At 42.4% G+C, this 27,451-nt stretch overlaps 1 protein-coding gene across 1 annotated transcript; it reads left to right on the forward strand.

Moving 5' to 3' along the window:
* The first annotated feature begins 697 nt into the window (after positions 1–697).
* Positions 698–26,369, forward strand: EIF4ENIF1 (eukaryotic translation initiation factor 4E nuclear import factor 1). Its single transcript, XM_056859680.1, has 19 exons — positions 698–783; positions 3,044–3,169; positions 4,687–4,760; positions 6,990–7,117; positions 8,451–8,737; positions 9,639–9,840; positions 10,384–10,553; positions 13,511–13,646; positions 13,875–14,054; positions 16,311–16,540; positions 18,313–18,384; positions 19,028–19,208; positions 19,536–19,615; positions 21,919–22,058; positions 22,679–22,769; positions 23,127–23,256; positions 23,621–23,965; positions 24,444–24,608; positions 25,568–26,369. The coding sequence occupies exons 2-19, from the start codon at positions 3,071–3,073 to the stop codon at positions 25,792–25,794; spliced, it is 2,937 nt and encodes a 978-aa protein (XP_056715658.1). The 5' UTR covers positions 698–783; positions 3,044–3,070; the 3' UTR covers positions 25,795–26,369.
* Positions 26,370–27,451: the final 1,082 nt, after the last annotated feature.

A 27,451-nucleotide genomic window follows, 5' to 3' on the forward strand; every position in this document is an offset into this window, starting at 1 on the left:
GGGGTTAAACTCTCCAAGATCCTATTAGGCATGCCCGTACACGATAAGATTATTAAACCGCAACCCTACACGCTTCCTTCACAACGCGACCTCCCAAATCCGTGGGACTTAGAGTAAGCCTGAGTAGTTCTGAGTAAGTTAGAGTAAGCCTGAGTAACTTACTCTGAGCAACTTAGAGTAAGTTCTGAGTAAGCCTGAGTCGTCAAACTACATCGCTTTTCTCTTCAAGCAACTATAACGAGACAGGATGCAGAGTCCCCCGATGGGGCTGTCTAGATGAAACGCCTCAAGGACCCCTTCGGAGCCTCGCACATCCCTCCCTACCCATTGCGGTATAAATTTAATATACTTGTCCTGAGTATGTTCTTTTATTCGGAAGGAGGTTAGGAGGGATTTCCAGCTTCTGTCCTCAGGACAAGCACTCTCCTACGAGTCAGGCACATGCCACAGACGACCCCTTCGGGGTCGCGGAAGAAGCCCGTGCTGCGCGCGCACGCGGGCGGGAGGCGGAGGGAGAGCCAGCCCAGCCTGGCGCATGCGCCATGCCTATTAAAGGGGGGAGGGGTGGGGAATGAAGGCCCCGGTTACGGCGGCTGAGAGAGAGCGGCAGGCGGCGGGGGAGGGGGATGAGGAGCGGCGCGTGATTGAGCCGCCAAGGGGGGGAGGGCCAAGCCCTGCCCAGCATAGAGAGGCGGTAGCGGGGCTGGGGTAGCGACGGCCCCCGTAGCTGAGAAGGGGCGGGAAGACCGGCGAGCGCTGCGGCGGGGACCCGCCTTCTCCACAGTGAGTACAGGAGCGAGCCTGGCGGGCGGAAGCAGCAGCAGCAGCAGCCGGGGCGCGGGGTGGGTGGTACGCGGCCTGGGTCAGGTGAGGGATCCGCTGAGTCACCTGCCGGCTGTCTGCCGCGGGGGCCAGGTGGGGTGGGGCCTAGGAGTCCCCCCCCCGGTCCCACCTGCCTGGCCCCGGAGCTGGAGGTGGCGCCTCCCTTTGCTTTGGCCTCTCGCGGGGTCGCTGTTAATTCTCGGGGTCTGTGTCGCGTGGCGGCAGCGTTCAAAGCTCCTGCCCGCCCACCTGGGTCCTGTCAGGCACTTCGCGGAGTGGCCGCCTGCCCTTTCCATTACCTGCCTTCCTCTTCTCCATTCTCTCCCCCCTCCCCCCACCCCCGGAGCGCGTGGCTGAATTGAGAGATAATTCACAGTGGGTAGCCGTGTTAGTCTCTCTGCAGTAGTAGAAGAGTCCAGTAGCACCTTAAAGACTAACAAGAATATTTTCTGGTAGGGTATGAGCTGTGAGAGATAATTGAGAGATAATTCACAGTGGGGGTTAAGTCTGTCTGCAGTAGTAGAAAAGGGCAAGAGTCCAGGAGCACCTTAAAGACGAACAGAAATATTTTCTGGCAGGGTAGAGCTTTCGTGAGCCACAGCTCGCTTCTTCAGAACTTCAGAACCATGAGCTAACCAAGTAGTAGAAAAGGGCAGGAGCCCAGTAGCACCTTAAAGACTAACAAAAATGTTTTCTGGCAGGGTATGAGCTTTCGTGAGCCACAGCTCACTTCTTCAGCTATCTGAAGAAGTGAGCTGTGGCTCACGAAAGCTCATACCCTACCAGAAAATATTTCTGTTAGTCTTTAAGGTGCTACTGGACTCTTGCCCTTTTCTACTACTGAATTGAGAGAGTAAACGAAACCTTCCAGGCCACGCTCGGAACCGGTGGGAGTTTCCTGGGCAGCCCAAGCTTTCAGACGCCCCGTAACAGCCTCTTGTGGGAGGGGGGAGCCGGTTCCCTTGTGTGTGTTGGCCGGGGAGGGGGGCTGTTGCCATGAGTTGCCTTTAAACCAGCCACGGGTCAGGTTTAGCCTTGCCAGCACAATAAGGGGTGCGTGTCTCCCACAGGAAGGGGAAGATAGAGGAGACGCCGGTCATCTTGTCAAGCATAATTTCCACTGGTGTAGCAACTTGAGCTAATCACAGTGCTGGTTTCCATGAGTGGGGGGTGTTGTGCTGTAGGCTGTACCTGTCTGACTACCATGTTCCCCCTACAACCTTGGTATTTGGGTGGCATTCTACATTGGCTTACTTATCACTGCAGACATGCAAGTGTATAAGTGTAGAAATGCTACGCCTTCTCCCATTACACACACCATGTGAATGCTCTTGTTCTCGGGTGTGCTGAAGTAGGTGAAGAGTGTGAGCAGGAGGAGGGTCTCCTGTAACTGATTCTGCATTGTTCCCTGGTTGCTGGCTAACAAGAATGTGTAAAAAACTGGTTGTCCATCTGAATGCTTGTAGCCTGGCTATTGGCCCAAAGGCTCTAATGGCAACTTGCTTACTGAAAACAACTACTATCTTGAGAGCAACCCCCAACTAAGAACTTAACAGCCTCCATAAGCAGATAAAAGGAAGGCTGCAAGATGTATTGCAAGCAGAACAACCAAACAAGAAATAATTCAAACTTCTAAAATGAAATTAACCAGCCAACTGCATACACTTATGGCCACCAATAAATAAACCATAATCCAACTCATAATTTAACAAAAAAGGTTTGGGTTTACAAAAATGCCTTTACCTGATACTGAAATTACATGAGGTCTGGCACCAGGTGACTAACATTGCATTCCTAAAGAGAGTTACTCCATTGAAATGGATGGGCTTAGACTGGAGTAACTCTTTAGGAATGCACTGTAAGTGAGAGGAGGATATTTAACAGTTGAGGTATAGTGATGGGGCCTGTGACCCTGATTGATTTGTAGGAATATGAGGTTATCTTTCAGATGACCTGGCTATATGCCATTTAGCTTTGTGAAGAAATTTCAGGCAAAGTTGGCAATGTTTAAAGATCTGTTTATGGCTTGAAAGGTATTAAAATTGGATGCTGTAATAATACGTTCAGATGCCTATAGGTTTTCCACCCCTAAATGGTCCCCCATCTGCAAGAATTGTATTCATAATCTGTAGTATAGAAATATGTGGTAAGAAATACTTGAGGAGAAACTTTGTGTAGTTGTAAGATGTTAATGATACATTTCATTTATGTTCTTGGTCAGGTGCATATTCTAAGTCTTCAAGCAATTATGGATAAGCGGGGTGCCTTGACAGAAGCTGTGAATGGTGATACTTTGCTTGATATTAGCAGAACTGGTGCAATGAAATTCCCTCATCGGTACACAAAAGTAAGAAGCTATAACTTTTGTTTAAAAAAGTGATTGTGTATGAAATGCTAATGAATAAAGCCTGCTAATAGACCTGTTGACAATCTGCGCAAAAATATCTTGCAATTGAAAGCTCAGAATTATTTATAATGCAGAAAAGGTAGCAGTTCCTTAAAGTTTCGACAGTTGGACTTCTGGCATTTCCTAAAACTAGTGGTTTTGTTACCATTCTTCTCATATGAATAGAATGAGAGTTTCCTTAAATACATATTGCAAACTTTATTTTTATAATAAAGATCTAATTTAGAATTGTGTACCTCTAAAATAGGATTCTAATCTACAATGTAGACAAGACTTGATAAGAAGTAACTTCTGCAAAGGATGAGACTAGGCCAACTTTTCCTGTGTTTTCCTACTGCCAGTCCTGTGCTTGTTGTAACTGTTTTTCTGAACTGCTCTTTCTGACAAGAAAATCCTGAGGAAGGCATGCACACGTGGCATGGCATAACCAAATTAAGCTAGTTGAATTACTGTTCTAGTAGACTGAGATGCTTACCTCTAATGTCCACTTCAGAAAGTATTAAACTTTACATTTCAGAATCAAAGTTATGAAATCACTTGTCCTGAGCACCTAAGAGTAATTATCAAAATGCCAGAAGATGTCGCAATAGGATGTCAAACTGTGCTGCAGTCTAATAGCAATACATATCCAAAGCAGTTCAACTTGACAGTCTTCACACGTCTACCTTGAGCCAGTCCAGGACTGGACACATTTTGTTTGACTCCAGGAGTCAGCTCAAAAATTCAGGAGTCATACTCATTTTTTCAGCCTTCAGGGTTTTGTTTGTAACTCCCATATTTTCTAGTTATTGCTAGAGATATAGAATTTCTGGAAATCTAAAAGCTGTGTATGTGGAAATTTCAGGAAGAATGTAAATATATACTTATTTCCATAATTTAACAATATGAGTTCATATTTGTAACATGGTTAGTAAATAAAATTGTTCTGTTTGGCATATATATAGAATTAGAAAGTATAAATTCCTTGGTTTTCTATAAGCGAAATTTCAAATATGCCCAGTGCTTGAGAGAACTGAAAACTATTGCAGAAGTGAACAGTATTAATCTAGAGTACAGAACACAAAACTGGGAAGAAATGGACTTCAGGGAGTTATATCTGCTGTAATGAATTGACCATTGAGTGGTCTCCTGAAATTCTCAACAAAACCATGGTACTTACCAATAGCATGTGTGTTCAGCATTGCTGACTAATTGCATTAAACCATATCCAAGGATCTCTTCAAAAAACTGATGTTTTTAAGTTTCTGTAAACAGGATATTCTTGCCATATTCTCAGTCCTTTAGGCTCCGGCAGAGGACATAATCCTAGTGGGTAACTGTAGAGAAACAAATGATACTCTTGCTATTTACATTGTATGAATTGGAATGTGATCTACAGTAAGTTGTGATCTACACTAAGTTCTGATGGACGTCATAATTTGGAATTTGAGCATGTTTTGTTTGTTCTTTCTTCTTAGGAAGAACTCTTGGACATTAAAGAGCGTCCCTATTCTAAACAAAGGCCATCATGTCTTTCTGAAAAATATGACAGGTATTTTTACAAGTAACAATGTGTAAATACAATTCCTGCAGGTCTGTAATACTGCAAACATTGTTTCTAAAAACGTTTTGGAAGTTATACTGAATGAAGGCAGAGTTTGTGTCAAGACTTCCTCGTAATTTTTTTTTAAATCTTGACTCTCAGTAAGACAACATAGCTGTGTCTGTACCAGTACATTTAAACAGCATTGTGAGATGTGTCTAGATAGTAAGACAACATAGCTGTGTCTGCACTAGTACATTTAAACAGCATTGTGAGGTGTGTCTAGAAAACATAAACATATTTGGAATGCTTTTTGTCTCTAGCTTGACATCCTTCTAGTGGCCATCAGAGATGCAAATTGCTTCTAAAATGTATAGAACTTGGAACTGCCACATATTTCAGGATTACAGTGGGGGATAATGTGTCTTAAGCTTGGCTAGTGTCAACTGTTTTTTTTATAGACACAACCAGATTGCTTGTGTGGTATCTACTGTTGGGCAGGCTGCTTGATGGGTAGAATAAATACTTTATAAGACTTTTCACAGTTGAAGTGCTATGGAATAATTATATCTAAAATACAACAAAGAATAAAGTGAATAGTAGCTAAACTGTGAAGGCTGAACAGTAAAGTTTATTCTGTAGTGAAGGATATTAACCTTTCTTTGCCGGGGCAATCTGGCTGTACCAGATCATTACTTGAGTAAACCATATTAAAGGAGGTGGTGATAGTCCCAGTATAAGGTTCTCTTGAATAAAAGTGCTCTGGATGAGTCATCTGTCTCCCAGAACGTATGGAAATAGTGGTGACAGATTTCAATTCCTTCCATCACTCCATATCTCTTACCTCAAGCCCATTTTCCAGTGGGACCCAGAGTAGTTCTGTCCCTGGAAATGAAAAGTTGAACTTGTCAAATTTGATACAGTTCTAAAGTGGCAGAGATTGTTTTGACTTTGCACAGTAAATCTATAAACTAGAAAATGAGTTGGAGGAACTTTCATATGTTGGTGTATGTAGCATTCACCCCATCAAGGCTAGCTAAAGTGCATCGTCTAGGATTCCTGTGGTACGGTTATCATAAGAATTCCAGCCTAATATCCTCAAAGGACAAGCTCCAGCAAATTCATTGGTCCTCATTAAACTAGGGTTAATATCTTTCTGAACATACGTGAAATAATTCCTAGGAGAGGCATGTCTTTAAGTAGGTAGACAAGGGATTGAAGCTTTGACACCAGTTACTGGGAGTTGTATTTCTAGAGGTTTTCTGACCTGGTAGGATACATCAGCAGCTACCGCCACAGTGATGCTCTCCGCAAAGCCTATGCTGTTGGATACGTATACCGTTTGAGTAGGGCACTGAAAGATTTGTGAGAAGAATGAACCTCTTTGCTGCTGCCTAGGCTTCCTTGGGATAGAAGAAATGCAGTGGGGCAAGCACAGACCAACCTTCAGGTTGATTTGTATTGCTTACATTTAGCTAGTGTTGTATAGTGATTAGGTTGTTGTATTAAGGTCAAATCCTCACTCTACCATGAAGCTTTCTGGGTGACCTTGACCAAGTGCATTTTAATGCTAGATTTATATCCTGCCCTTTTTTCAATGCGCTTCTGGAAGCAGATTGAGACTCTTGCACTTCCTATAGTTGAATATTCCTTTCTGGAATAATAAAATACTATAATCTTCATAGTAACTTTGTTTTGGAGTAGGATGTTTAGGCTTGCCTTTGTTGGTTCTCCCTAGGATTAACGAGTTTTTCCCTTAGCTAGATGAGCTAGAGCCCAGAGATGTCCGTTATCTTGTGCATCTCTGATGGATTACATTTATTTCAGTGTCATTTGGAAACTTCTGCACTTACATTTACTGCATACTTCCAATAGGAATTCAGGTGATTTCATAGTTGACCCTCTGGGGGATAGGACTTGCCCATCTCTAGATGTAGTTCTTCTTTTGAGAAAGAGGAGCCGTCACAAGTAGCCTAATATATTTCAAATTAAGGCATAATATGGTAAGGTGTTCATGTATAGCCCTAAACTGAAAATGTGACTGACTAGTGGGAGCAACTTACCAACTTGATATGGAATACAAATTGTGTGTTAAGCTCAGGGCTGTCAACTCGGCATCTTACTAGTATAAATGTCATAGAAAGTGGCCTCTACACAAGATGATTATAAATGTTTGCCTATTACAAGTGGTAATGTATAGAGCTCTAAAACAGTAACATGGTTTTTGCAACTCTGCAGTGATGGTGTCTGGGACCCTGAAAAGTGGCATGCATCACTGTATCCAAATTCTGGAAGGACTTCACCAGTGGAAGGGCTTAAAAAAGACTCTGATGCAGATCGGACTTCCCTTATGCGCAGGATAGTAGGTGAGTGCATCACAAAGGGGCTTGGAAGCTATGAATTTATGTTGTGGCAATATTGCCTCCTTATGCAATAGAAAACTTTAATGTCTTAAGGTTGTCAGGGATAGTACATCCCAAATGTATCTTACCCATATAACCTCAGAAGAATAAGCCAAAATCACATTTCTCTTTAGATCTGAACCAACTAGACCAGACCTGGATCACTTTCTGATAGCACCACAAAGTCTGTAGCTGTATTCTGCTTTGTTTCTATTTTCTGTTGAGTCTTTAAGTTTCTACTTCCCCATGGCTGCTTGGGAAGAGTAAGGCAGTAGATACATCCTTGACTGATGGGTTATCTCTGACAGAAATTTATGTGTTTAGTCCATGCTGATTGGAGGACATCTCTATCAGCTGTATAAAAATACACAATGATCTCTCAAGACCATTGATTATCTTTGATCTCTAGTCTAAAAGCAGACCAGTCTCAGGATCTAGTCTAGCCCTTCATGTGTGAAGCAGAAGTGTGGGGGTATATCTTTCTATAGAATTAGAGTATATTGGTGAAGAGTGACATACACTCTTTTATATCTTTTTGTTGTGCTGTTACTTGAAGCATGTAACTCTGTTGGCCCACTGTCTGGATGGCTACGGAAAAGTAGGTTAAGTTAGATGGCAACTGACAGAAGAATGCTGAACTGAATGAGTCTAGCCCTGTGTGTGTATGAAGGGAATATACGTGCCTCTGCATTTCTGTTTAAATAGGCCATATCAGAATTCCTTATGGTGAGAAGGGCAAAGGAAGCATCACTATGCCTCCATGTGTCTGCTTTACAAGGGGAAAATCTTAATGGCTTAAAAATGAGAATCGTATGTCTGAAATTTAGCAGGAAAGGCTCTGTTGTATAAGGGGTTAAACCCTACCCCACACATACCACACTCTGGGTGATGGAAATCACAGGCAGAAATCATTTCATTTGAAACCAATAAGCATTACCAACATATTTGAAGAAGCATCATTATAAAGAATGCAAATAAAAACAAAAAAACTGAATCAGAATAACACTTCTACGCAGCCATTCAGGAATTGATTCAGGGAGCTCTAGTGAATTCTGAAGTATCTTATCCTGCCTTTGAAGCAAGCATATTCCTTTCCCATTGCATTCTTCCTCTCAGTTAAGGCTGTATCAGTTAAATCTCCAGTGTGGCTCTAACTCCCATTTGTCATTGCATTGGTGTTAAATAATCAAAAATAAGTGGCAGCATTCTGTAGTTGAAAGAAGTGTGTTTTGCTTTCTTGAGCTTACTAAACTATTATCAACAGGCAGAATGGCTAAAACTCTCTTCAAATCTTTAGATCCTAGGGAGCGGGTAAAAGAAGATGACTTGGATGTGGTGCTAAGTCCACAGAGGCGAAGCTTTGGAGGGGGCTGCCACGTCACTGCTGCTGTAGGCTCACGCCGGGCAGGGAGCCCACTGGAAAAGGAGAATGACTGTGGTCGTGTCATTGGTGGCCGCAGGATTGGCAGTGGGAGAATAATTTCTGCCCGGAACTTTGATAAAGACCACCGAGGTAGTGAGAAGGACTCGAGAGATGCAAGAGACAGAGATCGTGACAGGGAGTACAAAGAGAAGCGTTTCAGGGTCAGTATTTGACCTAAGCAGAAAGCTAACTTGGAGCATGGTGTCTGTTTCATATCTGTTACTTTAGGCAGATAGCAAATTATCAGGCAGGCACCTACAATGTTGCAAGCAACTAATGTGGTTCATGGGTTTTAAATGATGTGAGTCCTATGCTGCATGAAAATGGCAGTGCAGTTGAATTGACTGGAAAAAGGTTGTCTTGCACACACTTTTTAAAAGCCAGGTTTCTTCTTGGGATGAACTAAAATGCCCTAAATGACGCATTTAATTTATAAACTTGCAATTAAAAGGCATCAATAAGTTACAGAAGTTGGTCTCAAAGGGTAGGTGACTTCCTGTTGCTTGCTCCCAGCATCTTGCTCGGTTGATAAACTGTTCAGGGCCATTTAGTTGGAGAAGGAATTCTGAACTAGCCTTCTGATTAGCGTAGGATATGAGATGTATAGAATGGTGGAAGTGCTATCAAGTCTCAGCAGACTTATGGTGACCCCATAATTTTTTTAAGGCAAGCTATTAACAGAGGTGGTTTGCCATTGCCTGCTTCTGCATAGCATCCCAGGACTTCCTTGATGGTCTCCCATCCAAATACTAACCCAGGCCAACCCTACTTAGCTTCTGAAATCGGACTAGTGGGCAATCCAGGCTGGGGAAATATATAGAATACGGTTAATGAAACTGTCAAATGCTAACCTGATCATCTGACACTGTCAGGTATTTAAAGTCAAAATGAAATTTGTAATGTGTATATACATTCTTCTCCCATTCTCTTTGTGAGGAGTTCTGCCTCTTTAGGAATGCATCCCCTAGATGTTAAAACTTGACAGTCTGTAAGATGAACATCTTGCTTACAAAGAATCATAAGCCTGGTGTTTTTCTTTCCTATGCCATTTTTATTCTTTAGAGAGAATTTGGAGACAACAAGCGTGTCTTTGGGGAACGTCGAAGGAACGACTCCTACACAGAAGAGGAACCAGAATGGTTCTCTGGAGGCCCCACAAGTCAGTCAGAAACCATTGAGCTTACTGGCTTTGATGATAAAATTCTAGAGGAAGAACACAAAGGAAGAAAGCGAGCAAGGCGGCGTACAACCTCTCTGAAGGAAGGTATTTCACACTGAAATGTGGATGGGCTGGAGCTAATGTGTCCAGCAAGATCAATCACTGAATGTCAGCTTGTCACTAGACTTTACAATAGGCAACATTTCATGGTTGCATCTGTAAGGTAGATCAAATTGCAAGAGTGGTTTGACTATACTGTTTAGAAGCAAAGTATTGGTGCTATATCTTTCTGAAACAGACATATTTGAATGGTATTTGGATTTTGCAGCTGTGCTGTCCACTTGGGTACACCCTAATTCTGAGTTGACCACTCGGAATGAATTATCTTTGAGGAGGAATTAAAATTAAAGTTCATTATTTTTTTCTTATTAGGGGCACGGCTGAAATGTTATAGCTGTAGGGCATTGTCAAGAGCTTCTTCTCTTCAAAATTTACCACTAAACTAATACATGTTATTAACTGTTCTATGGAAGGAGCTTTTTGGGAATTAAATACTTGTAAACATAACCGAGTCCCAGGAGATGAAACGGTGTCTTGGGCTACTTCTGGAAACTATCATGGCTAATGTTTTGTTTTTCCATGCAATAGAATGCAATGGTGGAGTAGCAGAAGAAGCAGTAGTGCAGGGTGTTCTGGGCCAGGAGATGGCAACAGATCAAGAAGTCCCAAGAGAAGTGGTATTGCCAGAACCAGCTCCAGGAGAGTTTGATTTCAATGAGTTCTTCAACCTGGATAAGAGTGTTCCAGGCTTAGCTTCGGTGAGTATTATAACAGTCTCTCCTAAAATGGGTGCCATTGTATACTAGTGCACAGTGGCTGGTAGCAGGGTTTCATATCCATATGACTTAGAAAACTTGGACATGCTTGTCTGTTCTGATACTTGTATGGATCACTCACATGCCATTATTGTGCGTAGGGGAGAACTACTGCTTCACGCTCTTCTTGTGAAGGTTGCACATGACACTGAACCACATGTTGTAAACTTGATGCTTTTCAAGCATGTAGCTGAAGAAATATCAGCTGAGCTGAGATTGTTCTGTATTCAATGTAGTTATCTTTGTAAATGGTCAATTTCAAAAGTCAAATCCTGTTTCTGAAATACCTGGGGCAGCCTATTGCAGCCAAATAGTATGCTTTTTCTGTTACTATATAGCATGTCTAAAAAAGATCAAGATGATACTATAGAAAATGCAGGTATTGGACTTAACTGCCATGGATGTCCGTGATTTGCATGGCCTCAAGTTGGCATGGTTTACATCTGTATTCAGTATACAAGTAATTTGGCACTACATCATAGTTGTTCAGCTGCTTAGGTAAGAATAAAGGGAACAGTAAACATTCTGCAGAGGTAGGATTGCTTTAGAATAAAATACGAAGGGTAAAACTCTGTTCATTTGTATTCAAAATTTAACCTACTTGCGCCAGTTAAAGTAGGTGCTGAGTTGGCTAAACTGCACTTTTCTGTGTTGGATGCAAACTCCTTTAAAACTTTTAAGTAGAGTCTGAGTATCTCACGATAACCATGGTTTAGACATAGAGTAATAGCCAGTACTGACAACTTTGTAGATACAGATCAGTAGCCTTACGGCCAATGAATTCCTTTTGTCTTTTCTTGTGCTGTGAGGCTTCTACAGCTACGCTTTCCTGCAATGAGCAATCTTGTACTGCTTTCGCTTCTACTGTGGCATCTGATCCCTGTTAATAGCAGTTATGCCTATCCTAATACTAATTTTAATTCTTAGTTTTTGCTTCAAAAGGCAAAGTTATAAGGATTTCAAATACCTTCAAGAACTTGGGACTATTTCACTTTTTGTCACACATGAATTGATAATGCAACTCAGACTTTATATGCAAAGGCATTTTGGTTATCTGCCAGTATGCCCCAGAGAGTTTCACAGTCCCAAGGCACAAACATCCTGAATACCAACCCTAAACAAATGAAAACTGTGGAAAGGCTGCTCTGTCATACAACTCTACTGTGCGAATGTAAAGTTGTACCCACTGAGGGAAAACTGTCATCAGTTGCCTTTATGACCTCTGAGCCTTTACTACCTTTTATTTACCTGCCTTATCAAGATAATTGAGGAGTAAAATGGATTAAATGCAGTAAAAGACTTTGCTTGTATTTGAGGGAAAAGCAAATGTTTTGGGTACTGTCAACCAAGTTCTCTTGAGCTACCATTCAGGTGGTGGCATAGTGGAAATGAGACACTTATTCCTGAAGATACAATCTCTCACTTCATGGGGGGCAGAAATAACTGAATAGTGTTTGCCGTAGAACTGTGAATAGGCAGCTTTTTCACAAAGGAGGCGACTCTTTGTAAAGACAAAGGGATGGGTCTAGCAATCAATCAGCAGAAAATGCTAGCATTTCTGGGTCTTTCCCACATTCCCTTCTCCACTCTTCAGCAGTCCCTTCTGATTGTGTCTGAGAAAATTAACTCTGCCCATTTGATCTAATAAGACACGTGAGTCGGAGGGCTGCCGTGAAGAGCAGGAAGGGCAAAGTTGCTGCCTTGACTCTTGCATGAGAAATTGTGCTTGCAGAAGAGGGGGCAATTATGTCTCCTTCCTTTAGTACTGCCCTAAACCCACATGGATATTGGTCCACACAGTTTTGTGGGGAAGGGAATGTGAAGAAGGCCTGTGATCAGTGATAGACTGCTAGATCCAACCCCAGTTGACTGCATTGTCTTTAGATATAGGTCCAGAATAGTTCAGACAAGCTGGTGACCTGCAAAACTTGCAGAGCAGGCAAACCCACTCCCACACTGCCCTTGCTCTTTCAGCTCTCTCTCCCTACCGGTTATTTTCTGCTGTCTCTCTCTCCTTGCTGCTGCTTTATTTAAGATGCAGTCACACCAAAGTTGCCCGAGTCCTGGCTTTATTGCCTTGGTCAGCTACACAGTGCCAACTATGAGTTTGAATTTTTATGAGATTGGCTTGCATTCTGTTATGGAAGAGGGGCTTGGGGATTTTCCAGCCAACTTAAGGGTTGGTAGAAACCCCCCTCCCCTTTCTGTACATGGCCCCATTGGGCAGATTTGTTTATCTACATTCTACAGCCATCTTCTGAATTAGCTTAATAATGGCACTTGAACAGTTTAACTGGAAGAACATAAGCTTGAAAGTTCCACAGGCAAAATTTCTGCCTCAAGACTTCCTGCCCTACTGTACCTGCTGTTTGGGTCTTGTTTTCAGTGCATGGTACACTTGACTCTGCAAAAAAAACAAAAAAACCCGGTGAGCCAAAACAGTCTTTCAAGCATGTCTTACAACAGTTGCATTGTGCATTTGTCTTTAAAGACATACTTCATCTGCATATTACTGGAATCTGAGTTTTATGACACAAATAGCTGTATTCCCTAGTTTAGTAATAGTTGTCCAGTGCTAATTAGTTACCTAAATTGAGCCACTGGATGAGTTCCAGATAATAATAGTGTATTTATTCACTACAGTGCAATACAGCTATTGCTGATTGATTCTGGAGTAAACATTCAGGACAAACCCCCCGCACACATTTCTAACAGTTCAAAACAGACTATATGAATGTAGACCGTTTTGCATGGCTGCTTAGGCAATGCAGTTTTGGGAAGGAAACTAATCTAAATGTTGTGAATTCTGGACCAACAAATCTACTGAGATTTTGCAGATTTTGGCCCGTTTTGGGACCAGGTTTGTCCAAAATGTTGTTCATTTCCCCATTATAATGCAGATGATAGAAGATGTGCTGGGAGAAGGCTCAGTCTCAGCCAGCAGGTTCAGTCGCTGGTTTTCTAACCCTAGTCGCTCTGGAAGTCGCTCAAGTAGCCTTAGATCTACACCTCATGAAGAGCTGGAAAGACTGGCAGGTAATCTAGTCTTTTCGTGCACTATTTTCTTTCTGCTAAAAAGATTTAGGATTGTGAACTCTTCCACAATTATTGTTTACTGTGTAAATTCTAATGCTTCTGCTTCTGAAGCAAAGCTTGGACAACAGTGTCAAACATCTTTACGACGAAGAGGAGAAACCTCATTGTGTTTCAGGTTGCTTAGCAAAAAATCTTACAAGGCAGTCCTCCTGGTTTTTGCTGTTTCAGGTCTAGAGCAAGGCATTCTATCCCCTGGTCAGAACTCTGGAAACTACTTTGCTCCCATTCCTTTGGAAGACCATTCAGAAAACAAAGTGGACATCTTAGAAATGCTACAGAAAGCCAAAGTGGACTTAAAACCCCTCCTCTCAAGTCTCTCAGCCAACAAGGAGAAGCTTAGAGAGAGCAGTAAGTCTTCCCTTCTGCTGTTGTGATCCTATGATGCCTTAGGCAAAAATATGTTCAACTGCCAAGTTTTGGTTCTCAACCAGGAAGTACTAAATACTACTGGGATTCTCATGGATATCTTCATTGCCTTGATATTATCTGACCCTTATCCATAGGATGACAGCAGGATTAAATGAAGCTTGTGGTGTAAATGAAGCTCCAGTATCAACCATTCCTGGCATCTGAAATCTGTTTCCCTATTGGAAGAGGGTGAAAAAAGTCAAGCACTGCTAAGCTTGAGACTTGAGCAGCTCTTGCTATTTACACTTCCAAGTTTGCACCAAAGCACCTGTTGCCTCAGTAACTTAAGCAACACTTTCAGCAACACTGGAGTCTGTGGCTTTTATTTTGGGTATCACCTTTAAAACTGAATTAATTATTGGCTAAGACGTGAAATGGCAGCCATACTCATGAAGAAAAAAAAGATAGAAAAGGAACGTTTTAACCATGAATGCTCCTGCTGGAATTTCTATTGGTGATTGGGGCCCACGTTTTTAATTTGCATGTTAGCAGAAGACTTGCATGGATGATTTGAAATTGCATGCATGTGGTTTATGCATGTTCAAGAGGCTCTGCATGGGCTTAAATTTCAAAATCTCTGGAAGTAAGCAGCGGGTACAAGAGTACAAACAAAACTAATGAGCGTGAGAACTCTTCCGTATGTCTTAATCAGCAGGAAGAGCGAAATTTCCATGATCTATCCAGGGATGCTGGACTAGCTTGCATGGTGGGAAGAGGGTGATCCTTGGTAGAGCTCCTTCCCAAACCTAATGCAAACTCTTAGTCTCAACTTAAATCTCATGGCTTTCTGCTGCCACTTTGCCAAATGTGTTGAAAAACAGGCATGTGAATTGAGCATATGCCTCTGTTTGTGCAAATGGTGAAGCATCTTAACGGCCAAGTGTATGTGTGTGCTCCTTCGGCCTGCGATTCCTAATGGAAACCAAAGACTGCTGCCTTCTCCATGATGCTTCTGTGGCCCACCCTCTGATCACTGGCTGGAAGTGTCTTGCATGGATGGCTGGGCATTGGAACACAGCATGAGCTGTTTAGTGATGCTTTTTGTGGTCTTGCATGACTAGTTTTGGGAATTTTGACAGCCACTCCCAAGCAGCAGTGTGTTCTCTGCCTTGATTGTCTCGACTTGATGGTAGCAGTAGGAGACTTATGTTCTATAAAGCTCCTGGAGAAAAAACACAAATGCTACAACTGGTAAATTCAAGACAGTGTGTACAATAAACTACTGTTAAACTGGTCATTTGGGTAGCTGCTTTTGAGGAAAAGCAAGTAGCTGCTGTTGAGATGATGAGATTCCAAACCTTGCCGAAGCTCAAAGAGAGCGTACAAGTTCGTAATTACAAAATGAATGGTTTGTTTACAAGTTTATATGGTTGATCCTTCTTCAGCTCCCCAGAATAATCCTTGTGGATCAGAATCCACTATAGAAGGATCAATAAATGATATAGTGATGCACTATTTTGTAAGCAGAATACCTGCTTCTAAATGCCAAATATGGCTCATCTGCACACAAGCAAAGAGATGCTCTTTTGTAGGCCACTTCAACCATCTGGCATTAACAAGAGCCAGTATTTAATTTCTCTATCTGAAAAGCTTAAAATCATGAGGACCATCAAGAGCTTTTTGTTGCAGTTACACTACCACTAATTTGAGCTTTTGAGTGGAAGAATGGTTGAGAGTCTAGCTTGGTGCCTTGCTTAGTTTACAGATTGCATGTTGTCTTTTACTGCCTTAGAGCACAATCCATTAGGAAGTGCTGTGGTGCAGTTCCCATTCATTTAAATGGGGTTTGCATAGGAGAGCTTCCCACTGGACTGTGCCTCATGCTTTTAGTGTAAATGATTGTACTGTAGCATTGTGTTGTCCTATACATTTTTTCAAGGGAACACACACTTATTTGCTAGCTTGTAACTTTTGCATATTTAAGAGTCTCACTAATGCAATGACCTGAATCACCTGTATCTTTGAACAGCCATTTCATTTCTTGTTTGAGTCTTTATGGAAAAGGTCCAAGAACAATAACCTCTGATTATACCACTAATTGAATGTTGATATGCTTATATTCTGCATGACCTTAGAATACCAGTCCAAACAGTGGCCTAGATCAAAGCTGATGCTAACTTCATATCTTTTTTTTTGTCACTGAATCTTGCTCTAAACAGAGTTATGTTTTTAACTCTTCCCCCTACCCTTCCTCAGCACATTCAGGGGTTGTACTTTCAGTAGAAGAAGTAGAAGCTGGGCTGAAAGGCCTGAAAGTGGGTCAGGAGGGGAAAACTGCCACCCCCTTAATGGCAGACCAGATGGAAGAGGCACTAAACATGACAGACTCCCAGCAGCTTAAAAAGGATGGTGATATGTCTGCCTTCAACAAGTTAGTCAGTACTATGAAGGCAAGTGGAACGCTCCCTTCACAACCTAAAGTCAATGTAAGTAAAGAATATCTGGTAGTACTGAATTTCATATAAGTCAAGTTTAGGGGGTAAACTGGAACAGCTTACTTGGGTTGTATACAAATAGATTAAACACAGGTGTTCCTTTGACATGATATATTGTGGCAGTGTGACGACAGGCCAGTACTGTTGAGACTTTCCCCTGGCTGCAAAAGCAAACTTTTAGCTTCAGTGCAGTGTCCCCCAATATGGGGATATGGTGCTAGGAGTCATTCTTAGAGCACATAAAATACAAAACCATTCTGCTGGAATGAGCTGATTGGGTCATCTCTGTAGTCTTTCTGGCTGTGTCATGTGACAGGAATTGCTCCTGGAACTATTCTGCAAATATGAAGTATTCCTGTGCTGTTCTATATTCTGGTTGTAAGCTGTAGACCAATGGTAACTCAGTGGCTTGGGAGCCAAAGGTGACTCATTGACAAATTGCCTATGGTTCTTGACAAATTGTCTATGTTCCCCAATACGACACCTGCCCCATGTTTCAGGAAAGTTGGCAAGGCCATTTGCCTGGAGGGCCTCATGGTTGGCAGGTGGCTGCCAGGAAAGGGCAGGATATAAATCGAATTAAGTAAATAAATTGAAACAGCTGCTGCCAGAGGAGCCAGTGAGGTGTAGATCTCATAACAGGGATGGCAGTATATGTGGCTTTGGCGGTGGGGGTATTGATGATTGTAAATGTGGCTCTCCATGAGCTTCAGAGTGAGGCCTACTGCTATAGACCCAATTGCTTGCTAGTATAGAACTTTGTGTCTCTATCCTGAACTGTGCAGGCAGGAAGATGAGAGCTAGAGCAATGCTACGTAATGCATACGGGATCGGAGCTTCCATAGCATTTCTCTAAAATCCATTGCTAGAGGTATAGAACATTAAAGCTGCCCAGTACCAGTCCAGGCTGGCAACAGTACTGGATTTCCCGGTTGCATTTGTGGCTGGCATTTCTAGAAGCTACAGCATGCTTGCTCATAACACTTGAACATAGGAAAGAGCTGGCAGCATTCTGTACAGTATGATGCTGCTGAATGTTAACCTGCACCTCCCATACAAATACCATACTGCTGCCTGTTCTTGCTGAGTAGCCTTAAGCCTTTGTAGTAGCAGCAGCTTGTCTCTGGCTGTCAGTTTTCTATGTAGGTTAGCTGCAACAACACAACTGTTTTCGAGCTAGAAGTGGAGTCTGCAGTCACGTTTCTAAACTGATCTGGTACCTCAGAGTGAATTGCTAAGTGGTATACCTGATCCAAAGGGTTTGACCACTATAGTATCCTGAGATGATTTCTAAGATAACTGAACTGAAGAGAACTATGCAAGCCACTTCACTGTGTACTTATACTTCCTATGATTAACTGTGTGTTTCACTTGGGTTATGTGCTGATGTAGGATTTCATATACCAGAGAATGGATTAGCTGGGGAACATAAAAACAATTTCTCTGTTCCCCATCAAAAATACTGCTGCCTTTTAGACAGTTCTTTGCTGAATATCGCATTAAAGGCTCAATTGTACACTTCTAGTATGGTAAACAAGTTCAGTGAGGCCACATGTTACCATTAAACCTGCCTACTCTGGCCTCTTTGGGAGCCTGGCACATCACTCCACTTGCTCAGTTGACACTTGTCTAAACATTGAAATTGACCTACTGGCTTTCACTTCTGCATGTGGTAGAGGGCTTAGCAGGGTGAGTACCATATAGATGTTATTTCCATAGGTTAATGCTTATAAAACCATGTAAAAATGTAACCTTCTTTCCAGCAAACCCTTGAAAGCCACTTGATATCATCTCCTGAGATGCCAGGCCGGCCAGCCACAAAGAATATTTTGCAGGTAGAGTGAGGCATCTTTTACTTGTCATGAGCCATCTTGGGGGCCCATTTTTGTAGTCAAAGGTGGGCTAAAGTATTAGAGTCCTAGTGCACCCTTTGATAAAATGTTAATTTTAAAATCTGTTCTGCATTCTGTGCATCAGTGTGTTACCTGGATTTGGGTGACTACAAATTTAATGTTAAAAAGTTTGCTGTGCAAAAACATTATGGCAAATACTTATGGGGGTTTACAGACTTTAAAGCTTAGACAAGCGGAGCTTGACTGGACAAGCAAGTTGTGTTGCTGCCTTGCAAATCCAAAAGCTAGTGTCCTGCCCGCCTTTAAAAGTACACCAATCTGTTTTGGAAAGAAGATGGCTTACACAATTTTCCTTCCCATTTATCTGGAGGCAGTTCTTATTGCAACAGGCTGTCTAGAATGCCTGATCTAGGATTATTTAAAAATTAATACCTTTTATTCTGTGTATGTGTTGGATATTTTACTGGTCATGGACTGTTCCAATTGACTGACTGACTGATCTAGGACTAAATTATTAAGACTTCATTTGATTCTGATGTATGCTTTTGGGAAAAGCTTGGTCAGTCTTCAGGCAATACTTGCATGGAAAATCTGTGGATAAATTGCTGATTTTTTTCCTTCAAAGGAGATCCTTGGGCCACCTGCTGGAAGATCTACTTCCACCAATGTCCTCAGTGGCTTGATGAGTGGCTTGGAACCTGTAACACTCCTTGGCCAAAGAGCACCATCTCCTCCAATTTCACAGATGTTTTCCACTCGAGCTGCATCTGCTGACTATTTGAGACATCCAATCCCCACCCCAATAGGTAAAGACCTGCTTCTAGATTACCTCTGACACACCTAATACTTGTGACATTCACTCTTACTCTCATCCTAGATATCTACTGCAGCTGAGAGCTTCCAACCAACACAAACCAGACTAGGGCTTTGAATAATACTTTAGTCAAAGCTGTCATGCCGGCCTAACTCATCAGTCAGTTCTCCTCTGTCTCAGACAGCCTGTAGTCCTGATCTACTACATTTGTTCAGCGTTTGTACTAGCATGCAGTCCTAGAGATCTGGCCAAGAAAAACCTGTATTTGGGGCCTAAAGCACTGTAGAGGCTTATTGTCAACTGCTTATTGTCTTTGTAGGCTTTGGACCAGGTTCTCAGCAGTTGCTTGGTGATCCATTTCAGGGGATGAGGAAGTCAGTGAGCCCAGCTGCTGCACAGGTGACAGTTTGAACTTTTCTTGTACCTTTCAGGGTCATATCTGGAGATGTGGGTCAGAAGAGAATTAGAATGCGGGTCAACTAATGTATATTACAAAATGCATTGAGTATTAAAGGTCTAGAGGAGTCCCCTGTGCAAGCACCGGGTCATTACTGACCCATGGGGTGACATCACACCACGAATATTACGTGTTGTAAAAATGGTGTTTTCAGTTAGATGGCATTAATGTTATATCGTCACAAGTTAGCCCCTCACCTGCTGGGGCTACACAATCTAACGTCAGGGTGGAAGAAGTGTTAAGCACTTCTCCCACCCACAGTGAGATTTTGGTCAAAGGTTAGGATGCACTGTGTGTACCCCAGTGGCAAGCACCAGGAACATACTCAATATTCTAGTGACTTAGCATGATTTATATTACTACCCGGGTCTAATGGACAGGTAAGGTAATAAAAATAGCTGTATAAGATTGAGCGCTGTAGTGCCCAATGTGAAAAGTCCCTGTATTAGAGAAACTATAAAAGACTGCCTCGTTGAGTCTGTCTGCCTTCTACACACTGAAGAGATTTGAAACTTTGGTTTAGCTAGCATAAAACATATATTGAAGGGTTGGATATGGACTTCTGTCATCCTACTCCTGCTTGCTAAAGCAGTTTCTGCTGCACAAGAGTTCAGGATGGCATTTGTGGTGAGGAGTATCTGCGAAGGCAGAACTTCCTATGAACTACACATGTAACTGAGCTAGACCAACAGGTCTAGCTCAGTTACATGGCCTTGGGCTTCCTTTGGCCTTGGGCTTACATGGGCTTGGGCTTTCCTTTGGCCTTTGGCCTTCAGCTACAGCCAGAACATTGAGGCTTGAGGTAGGGAATTAGATGATCTTGTGTTTGCTGGTTGGCCCAAAAGATTTGGAAGCCTGGGTTTGTTGGAGACCTACTAGCCAGTCTGATTTTTCAGAGCCCTGTTCTGTGTAACCTTCGTTCAGAGCAAAGATGGGTACTTCCCAGAGAGAGCCTGTTCTGTAATGGCACCCTCAGCTATAACATTCCCTTCTCACAAATATGATGCCTGGCCTTTGGGATGCTAGGATTAGGTCTAGGGATTCTCCCAAGATTACTGACTTTGGTTCTGTTAATGTCTAGTTTGCTTGGTTTGTGGCTTCTATTGGTGAATCCCTAGGCTGCCCCTCCTGTAAACTAGACATTTGCTGAGCCTTACATCCTAGCTGGTCGAAGAAGGAAACTCCCAGCTTATTCTTGACTGCTCAGCAACTAGCTGCACCTTGTTTTCTCTTCAGACCTTCTGTAATCTTCTCTTATCTAACTTTCCTTCTGCTCTTGACTGTAATCTCCAAGAGCATAATACAGTAGCAGACACCAACAGGGAGTACTTTGCCTCTACCATGGCCTTTTCTGTAATCTCTATGCACCCCCTTCACAAGTAGCATACCATTCAGCTTCCAGAGATGCCAGCAAACCATCTTACTGGAGCATACTGCCTGTGTCATTCAGGATACCCAGTGGCTGTCTTAAATTGCCTCTAGGTCAGTCAAGAACATGGAGAGAGGTGTTGGCTGGAGTGAGTAGCTAACAGTCATGCTCCAAAGCATAGTGCCCAAACATTCATCAGACGTCCTAGTTAAATCCTTTCTTACATTTTACAGCATGAGCTGCAAGTGGGTAGCAAAGTGAACATTTGTTTTTAATGCTACCTGCCTCTTAGAAAGACTATAAATCTTAAGCTAGTGTGTTTGGAATCCTACAGTAGGATTTGGAAGGCGTGGGTTCAAATCTTCCCTCTGCTATGAACCTTGATGGATGGCCCTGAGCCATCCATTCTTTCCTTTGGTCTAACCTGCCATACAAGATAGCTTTGCTAAGGAAAAGACACAACAGTGTACACTCCCCTGAGCTCTTTGGAGGAAGGACTGGATAAAATTGTACTAGATTAAAACACATCTCAACGCTGATTTAAGCTTATGCAGAATAGAGAAGCACAAGGGAATGCTTAAATTTAAGCAGTTGAATTGTCTGCTTGACTGAATAATTTGCCATTCTAGAATTGTACTTTCATATTAGAACTGTATTTTCATATTAATACAGTAGACTTTCCACTCATGGTTATAGTGAGAAGTCTGCTGTATTAATATGAAAATACTACCTTGTAATATGAACTTGAGGGTCATGTTAATGTTAAACTTTTAAGTATTGGCATCCTGCAACAAGCAATATCAACCAGTTTTAGTAGTACTTGATTATCTGAAGGCTCTGCTTGTTAATTATTCCATGCTACTTCCTTAACTTCAGATGAATCAACTTGAGTTACAGCAAGCTGCATTAGAAGGACACTCTCTACCACACGACTTAGCCATGCAAATGTCAAACTTCTACCAGCCAGGCTTTGGTAAACTACAAATGGACAAAAACAGAGATGGCTTCAGGAACAGGTAAGCCTAAATGTCAAATCTTCCATCTTAAACCAGTGCCAGACTAGTTCAGTGCTGCTTCCGTATTGTCCTATCCCTTTTTACAGGTGGTCCATAAGAACCACATGTTGACATTCAGATCTCATATTTCCTAGGAATAAGAAACTGTGCTGATTGCGAAAACTGTAGTTCTAGAAAATGTAAGAATTTGAGTTCATGTGGTTAAATTCAGTAATCATAGTAATTATACCATGTACATTGGAATATACAATTAGCTTGCCTTTTGCCTTGCATCTGTGAAAGTCACTGTGTTCAACTCCGTATAGATATCACACTAGTCACTACAGCTTATGGTGGAACCATTCCAATAGTGGAGAGGCTGGAAGGGCTTGATAAATTAGTGGCTTGTCTTCCTCTTTCCCACTGATCAGCCTAGCTATCCTTGTGCCTAGAGTGAACACTTCCAGATAGTATGTTCACAATATGTCAGGGAGGAAGGCTTGATGTCTTGCCTGGGAAAATTGAGTTACTACTATATAACATCCCAGATTTAGATGAGAAAGGTAGGGCCAATGATTCTGTGGCTTTGTTGACAACAGATCTGTAAAGGAAAGGGTGTCAATAGCATGTCTCTTTTGTAGGCAGCAACGGATGACTAAATCTCCTGCTCCTCTTGGCCACAGAGGGACTACATCTCCTCCTCCAGCACATGCTGCTTCCATCACCAGCATGGTTAGTGCCACTATGCCCTAATAAAGGATTTGCAACTTTTAAAATTCCAAGTTATGTAAGGTTGTTGGTTAAATTACCTGAGAAAGAACTTAATGTACTAAGTCTGTTCTTGAGATGTACAAAATGAAAAAAGCTGTTTGGCCCAGGTTGACTTGAGTTAATGTTTTGCTTCCTGAACTTGACATTTCAATAACCTTTGCAGCTTCCCCATGTGACTCTCCTTGGGTTATGTCCTTCTGTTGATTCCCTGGTCTTGGGCACTGCCTGTGGGAGGGGGTGGTGGGCTGTAGCGTTTTTGCTGATAGAGACTGATCGATGATAATTGGATACTCATTTCTGGTGTTTGGCTCTTTGCAGCTGTCTCCTTCCTTTACTCCTACCTCAGTAATACGCAAGATGTACGAAAGCAAAGACAAAAGCAAAGATGAACCCAATCCTGCAAAGCTGAAATCCAGTGAGAAAGAGGATGGTCCTAGGGCAAATGAAGGTACTATGGGTCATGTGGGAAAATGAGAGACAAATGTGTGGTTGAGACAGGGATCTAAAAGCAAGCCAAAGTGATACCATGCTACACTTGGAAATCCTTGCCACCACATGTAGAATTGTGACCTTAAAAATACCCACCCACCCCATCTTGAGGAGAGTAGAATGTTTTCTTTAAGGCTTATACAAAGTTTTTCAGCTGGGAAGCAAGATAATGACAGAAGCTTTATATATATCAAGTATCACAGAGGCCAAATGGGGAAACTGTTAAGAGTACAAAGACTAGGCTGCTTTGACAGCAATGGGGTGAGTTTTGGTTCTTGATTCTGTTACCTTTATTGCATTCAAAAGTTGTGTTCTCTTCACAGAGAGCCTACTGCCATCTAGGTCTGTAGACCACGTAGATCAAGAGAATGCTCCCTCCATTGGCACCAAGCTAGTGTCGCTGCAGCGCTCAGCATGCTCAACACCACTTTCTCAGACAAATCGTTGCACCAAAGAACAAGACTACAGGCTGAAATCCACCGGAAGAAAGACTCCTACCATCGCTTCACCAGTGCCTGGAGCTCCTTTTCTCCGTCCTGTCCAACAGGTCCCCCTGGTTCCTCATGTACCAATGGTACGGCCTGCTCACCAGCTGCCCCCAGGACTAGTCCAGAGGATGCTGGCGCAAGGTGTTCATCCACAGCATCTTCCGCCTCTTCTGCAAGCAGGTATACTTTACTCATATAATGGGAAATAAAATGATCAGGTCATTGATCAATAATAAAGGATCTTTTATCGTCGCAGGGTTTGAAAGAATACCACTTAAGTAACCTCTTTTCTCACCAGGGTGGCCACCATTAGCATTATGAAAGCTGGTGTTTCAGTTAGACTGTGCAGTTGTAGGTGTGCAGTTAGAATGTTTTTCAGCAGCTTCACCTAATGAAAAGGTACAGATGTTTGGTTTCACATACTACATTCCATAGAAGTAATGCCTGAAGAACCTAACAGAGAATGCAGTGGCATATGTCCTGATGGATAACATTAATGCAGATGTTGTGGCTAAATCTAAAACTGGGAATTTTTACCTGGGAGGATTAAACCACAAACCGTTGTTTAAAATGATGTCTCTGTCTTGAGTCTTTGTAACAGGTAGGTTAGAAATGCACAAAATCAATTGCAGCTTCTCCCGTTCTTGATTTTTTTCAGGTGTGATCCCTCCTGGAGTAGACTTGACTCACTTACAAGGGGTATCAGCCCCTATCCTTGGTCAGGCTTGCTATCCACTGCCGACAGCTGGCCATCCTCTTTTGAACCCGCGCTCTGGGACACCTCTGCAGCTGGCGATGATGCAACAGCAGCTACAAAGATCAGGTAGTGCTAGATTACAAGAACTAGGTCATTTGAAAATGTACATGACATTCTCAAAAGGTAGACTTAGCAAGCTGCTTAGGGTGCATGGGGGAAAAAGTAGAATGCAGTTTTCTGGTGGCCACCTTATGTAGTCTGCTGGTTGCTAAGATTCTTGCAGAGTGCTGGATTAGCCTTTGGTTTGATACATGAAGTGATCAGGTTGAACTAAGTCATCCTGAGCACGAGTGTTCGCATTGTGAAGTTTACTTGGTCTGTCCCCTTCCCTCCTATGAAATTAAAGCAAGCCCATTCCTGCGCTAACAGATTCCAGACAGTTGTTCATGAGACTGTAAATATGTGGAAAAGGAGAACTTGGTTTCAGTTGCTTAATGTGAAAGCTCTGTAATCAGCAGCCTAGAAAGCTAGAACTTCGTGTTGCTGATTCAGAGGTGTAGAAACTCAGGGCTCTGTAGCATTGCTGCCAATGTATATGTATGAAGTAGTTCTGCCCCAAACAGAAGTGGGTGTCAGAAAACCAGTACTGGATAATCTATACCTACCCTATAGCTTGGTTTGCTGTGGCTCAGTGGTAGAGAATCTGCTTGGAATTCAGAAGGTCCCAGGTTCAATCCCTGGCATCTCCAGTTAAAGGGACTAGGCACGTAGGTGATGTGAAAGACCTCTGCTTGAGACCCTGGAGAGCCGCTGCAAGTCTGAGTAGACAATACTGACTTTGATGGACCAAGGGTCTGATTCAGTTTAAGGCAGCTTCATGTGTTCATGTGTACTTTGCTTCTGATGCTGCATTGTGAGCCTTGATCAGGCTGCCCAACTCAGGAGGCCTTAGTGGTTTATATATATAAATGGCAAAGAACTTCTGGCCAGGAGTCAAAACAGATGTTCCACCACAAGCCTTTTTTTGATTCTCATTGGTATTGATTCTCAGTCAAGAGTTACATGCTCTCTCTTTTTCCCCCTAGGCTCAAGTACACAGGGATCTGCTATAGGTGTGCAAACAACTCCTCAGAATATGCCATCTCGGACTGGACTCTCTCACATGCACTCACAGCTTGACCATCGTGCTAGCCAGCGAAGTGGATCCCCTGTTGGCCTTGCAAAATGGTTTGGCTCAGATGTCTTGCAGCAGCCTCTTCCTTCTATGCCATCCAAAGTAATCAGTGTAGATGAACTGGAGTATCGGCAATGAATAGCCACATGGGAGAGCAGGTACCTGTGCTGCTTTCGACTGGACACAGATGTCCTTGGGAGTCTGTCCTCTTGTGCTTCACTGGTATTTGTTTTTGGGGCCCTTTTGGTTTTAGCACTTTGTGCAAAATTCTTTTTCTTTTTTTCTTTTTTTGAGTGACTGAAAGCACATGGCATTTGTCCCAGTTTCCATGTCTATATTGAGACTAAAGGATCTATTATAGACTGAACAGTGAACCCAGAAGAAACTCTGATGCAAGACAGTGCCAGTTTAATTCTGGAAGCATCTACTTTTTGTGTTTGGCTTTTTTGTATGATATGTGAATGAAGTGCTGGTATCCTCTTGGGGTAGAGGTAGCAGCTAAGGGTTCCTCACAGGGAATTAAATGTATAGACCCTTGTGTACAGACCAATGTATAAATGACTTTTTGTATATATCCACCAGATAGCTTTTTGAACCTATACAGCTGTACATAAGAGTAGCTGGTAAACTTAAGCTTTAGTTGGTGTGCCTATGGTTTGAATCTTTTCACTGTACATGTGGGACTTCTTTAAGATTAAAGGTGCATATGTCAAGTGTGAGTGAACAGGGTGAAGTTGTTTTGCCTCTTTGGTCTTCTCTGCAGTTTCTCCACTGCATCCCTTGTCATGTAACGTGGTGGCAATAACTAGTGGAAAAAATGACCACTGTACAGCCTGTATTTCTTCTATCAAAGGAAATAACTTAAGCTCCTAATAGCACTGAAATTGGGACCCTCAGTATCCCCCTAAACACTGAAAGTGGGTTGTTGCTTTCTTAACTCTATTAGCTGCCTCCCCTAGACAGATTCAGACATAATGGGTCCTCGCATTTGCTGGGGAAACCTCCAAAATTGCTTCTACCCTAAAAAGTCAAAAGCAGATCCTCAATTTCCCCTTGCCACCATTGGTGCTTTATGGCCAATAGCTACAGTCAACCTATTCTGTACTACTTCCAGCTTGAACGTATCCCAGATCAGCCTCTTGGGTTTGTTTTACCGCAGTGGATTATCAATTTACTAAGTATTTAAAAATGGCCCTTTAACCATATAGCAACAGCTGAAGCATTGCTGCAGTCTCCTCCACTTCCTACCCTCTCGATGGAGGGCAGTCTGACTTGCTGTTCTGTCCCTTTTGCGTGTTCAAAATAAAATAACAGCCTGATTTGTAAATTTAAGCTGTTGTCAACCAAATGGCCAAAGTTCTTGCAACTTAACAGCATGCTGTGACTAGGATTGATGACCAGGAGTTACTGTTGAGAAATGACTTTGTCTATTGCTCCAAAAAAATTTGGAGCCCACATGGGCCATCAATGACTGAATTCACTTTTTACAAAATGCTCAAGTGTAAGTACAACTTGCAGTCACTGCTTCATCCCTGTAAGATTGTTTCATAGCTTTTTAAAGTGACTTTTTCCCAAAACTCATGCTGTAAATAAAGTCGATTCTACAAGCCGTCTGTCTCTGATGTGAAAAGGAATATCTAAGTGTCTTGCTGGATTCTGTCAGCTGCCAACTGGGCAGCAGCTGTTCTAGAATCTTGAAAGGCATTTTAACAGAGCTACTTTTACATAGGGGCTGCTCTCATACTATACACTATGAGTATAAAGCACTCAACTGAAAGCTTTGTAGTCACTGCAA

This window comes from Euleptes europaea, chromosome 13 (assembly GCF_029931775.1).
Source record: "Euleptes europaea isolate rEulEur1 chromosome 13, rEulEur1.hap1, whole genome shotgun sequence".
Classification (NCBI taxonomy): domain Eukaryota; kingdom Metazoa; phylum Chordata; class Lepidosauria; order Squamata; family Sphaerodactylidae; genus Euleptes; species Euleptes europaea.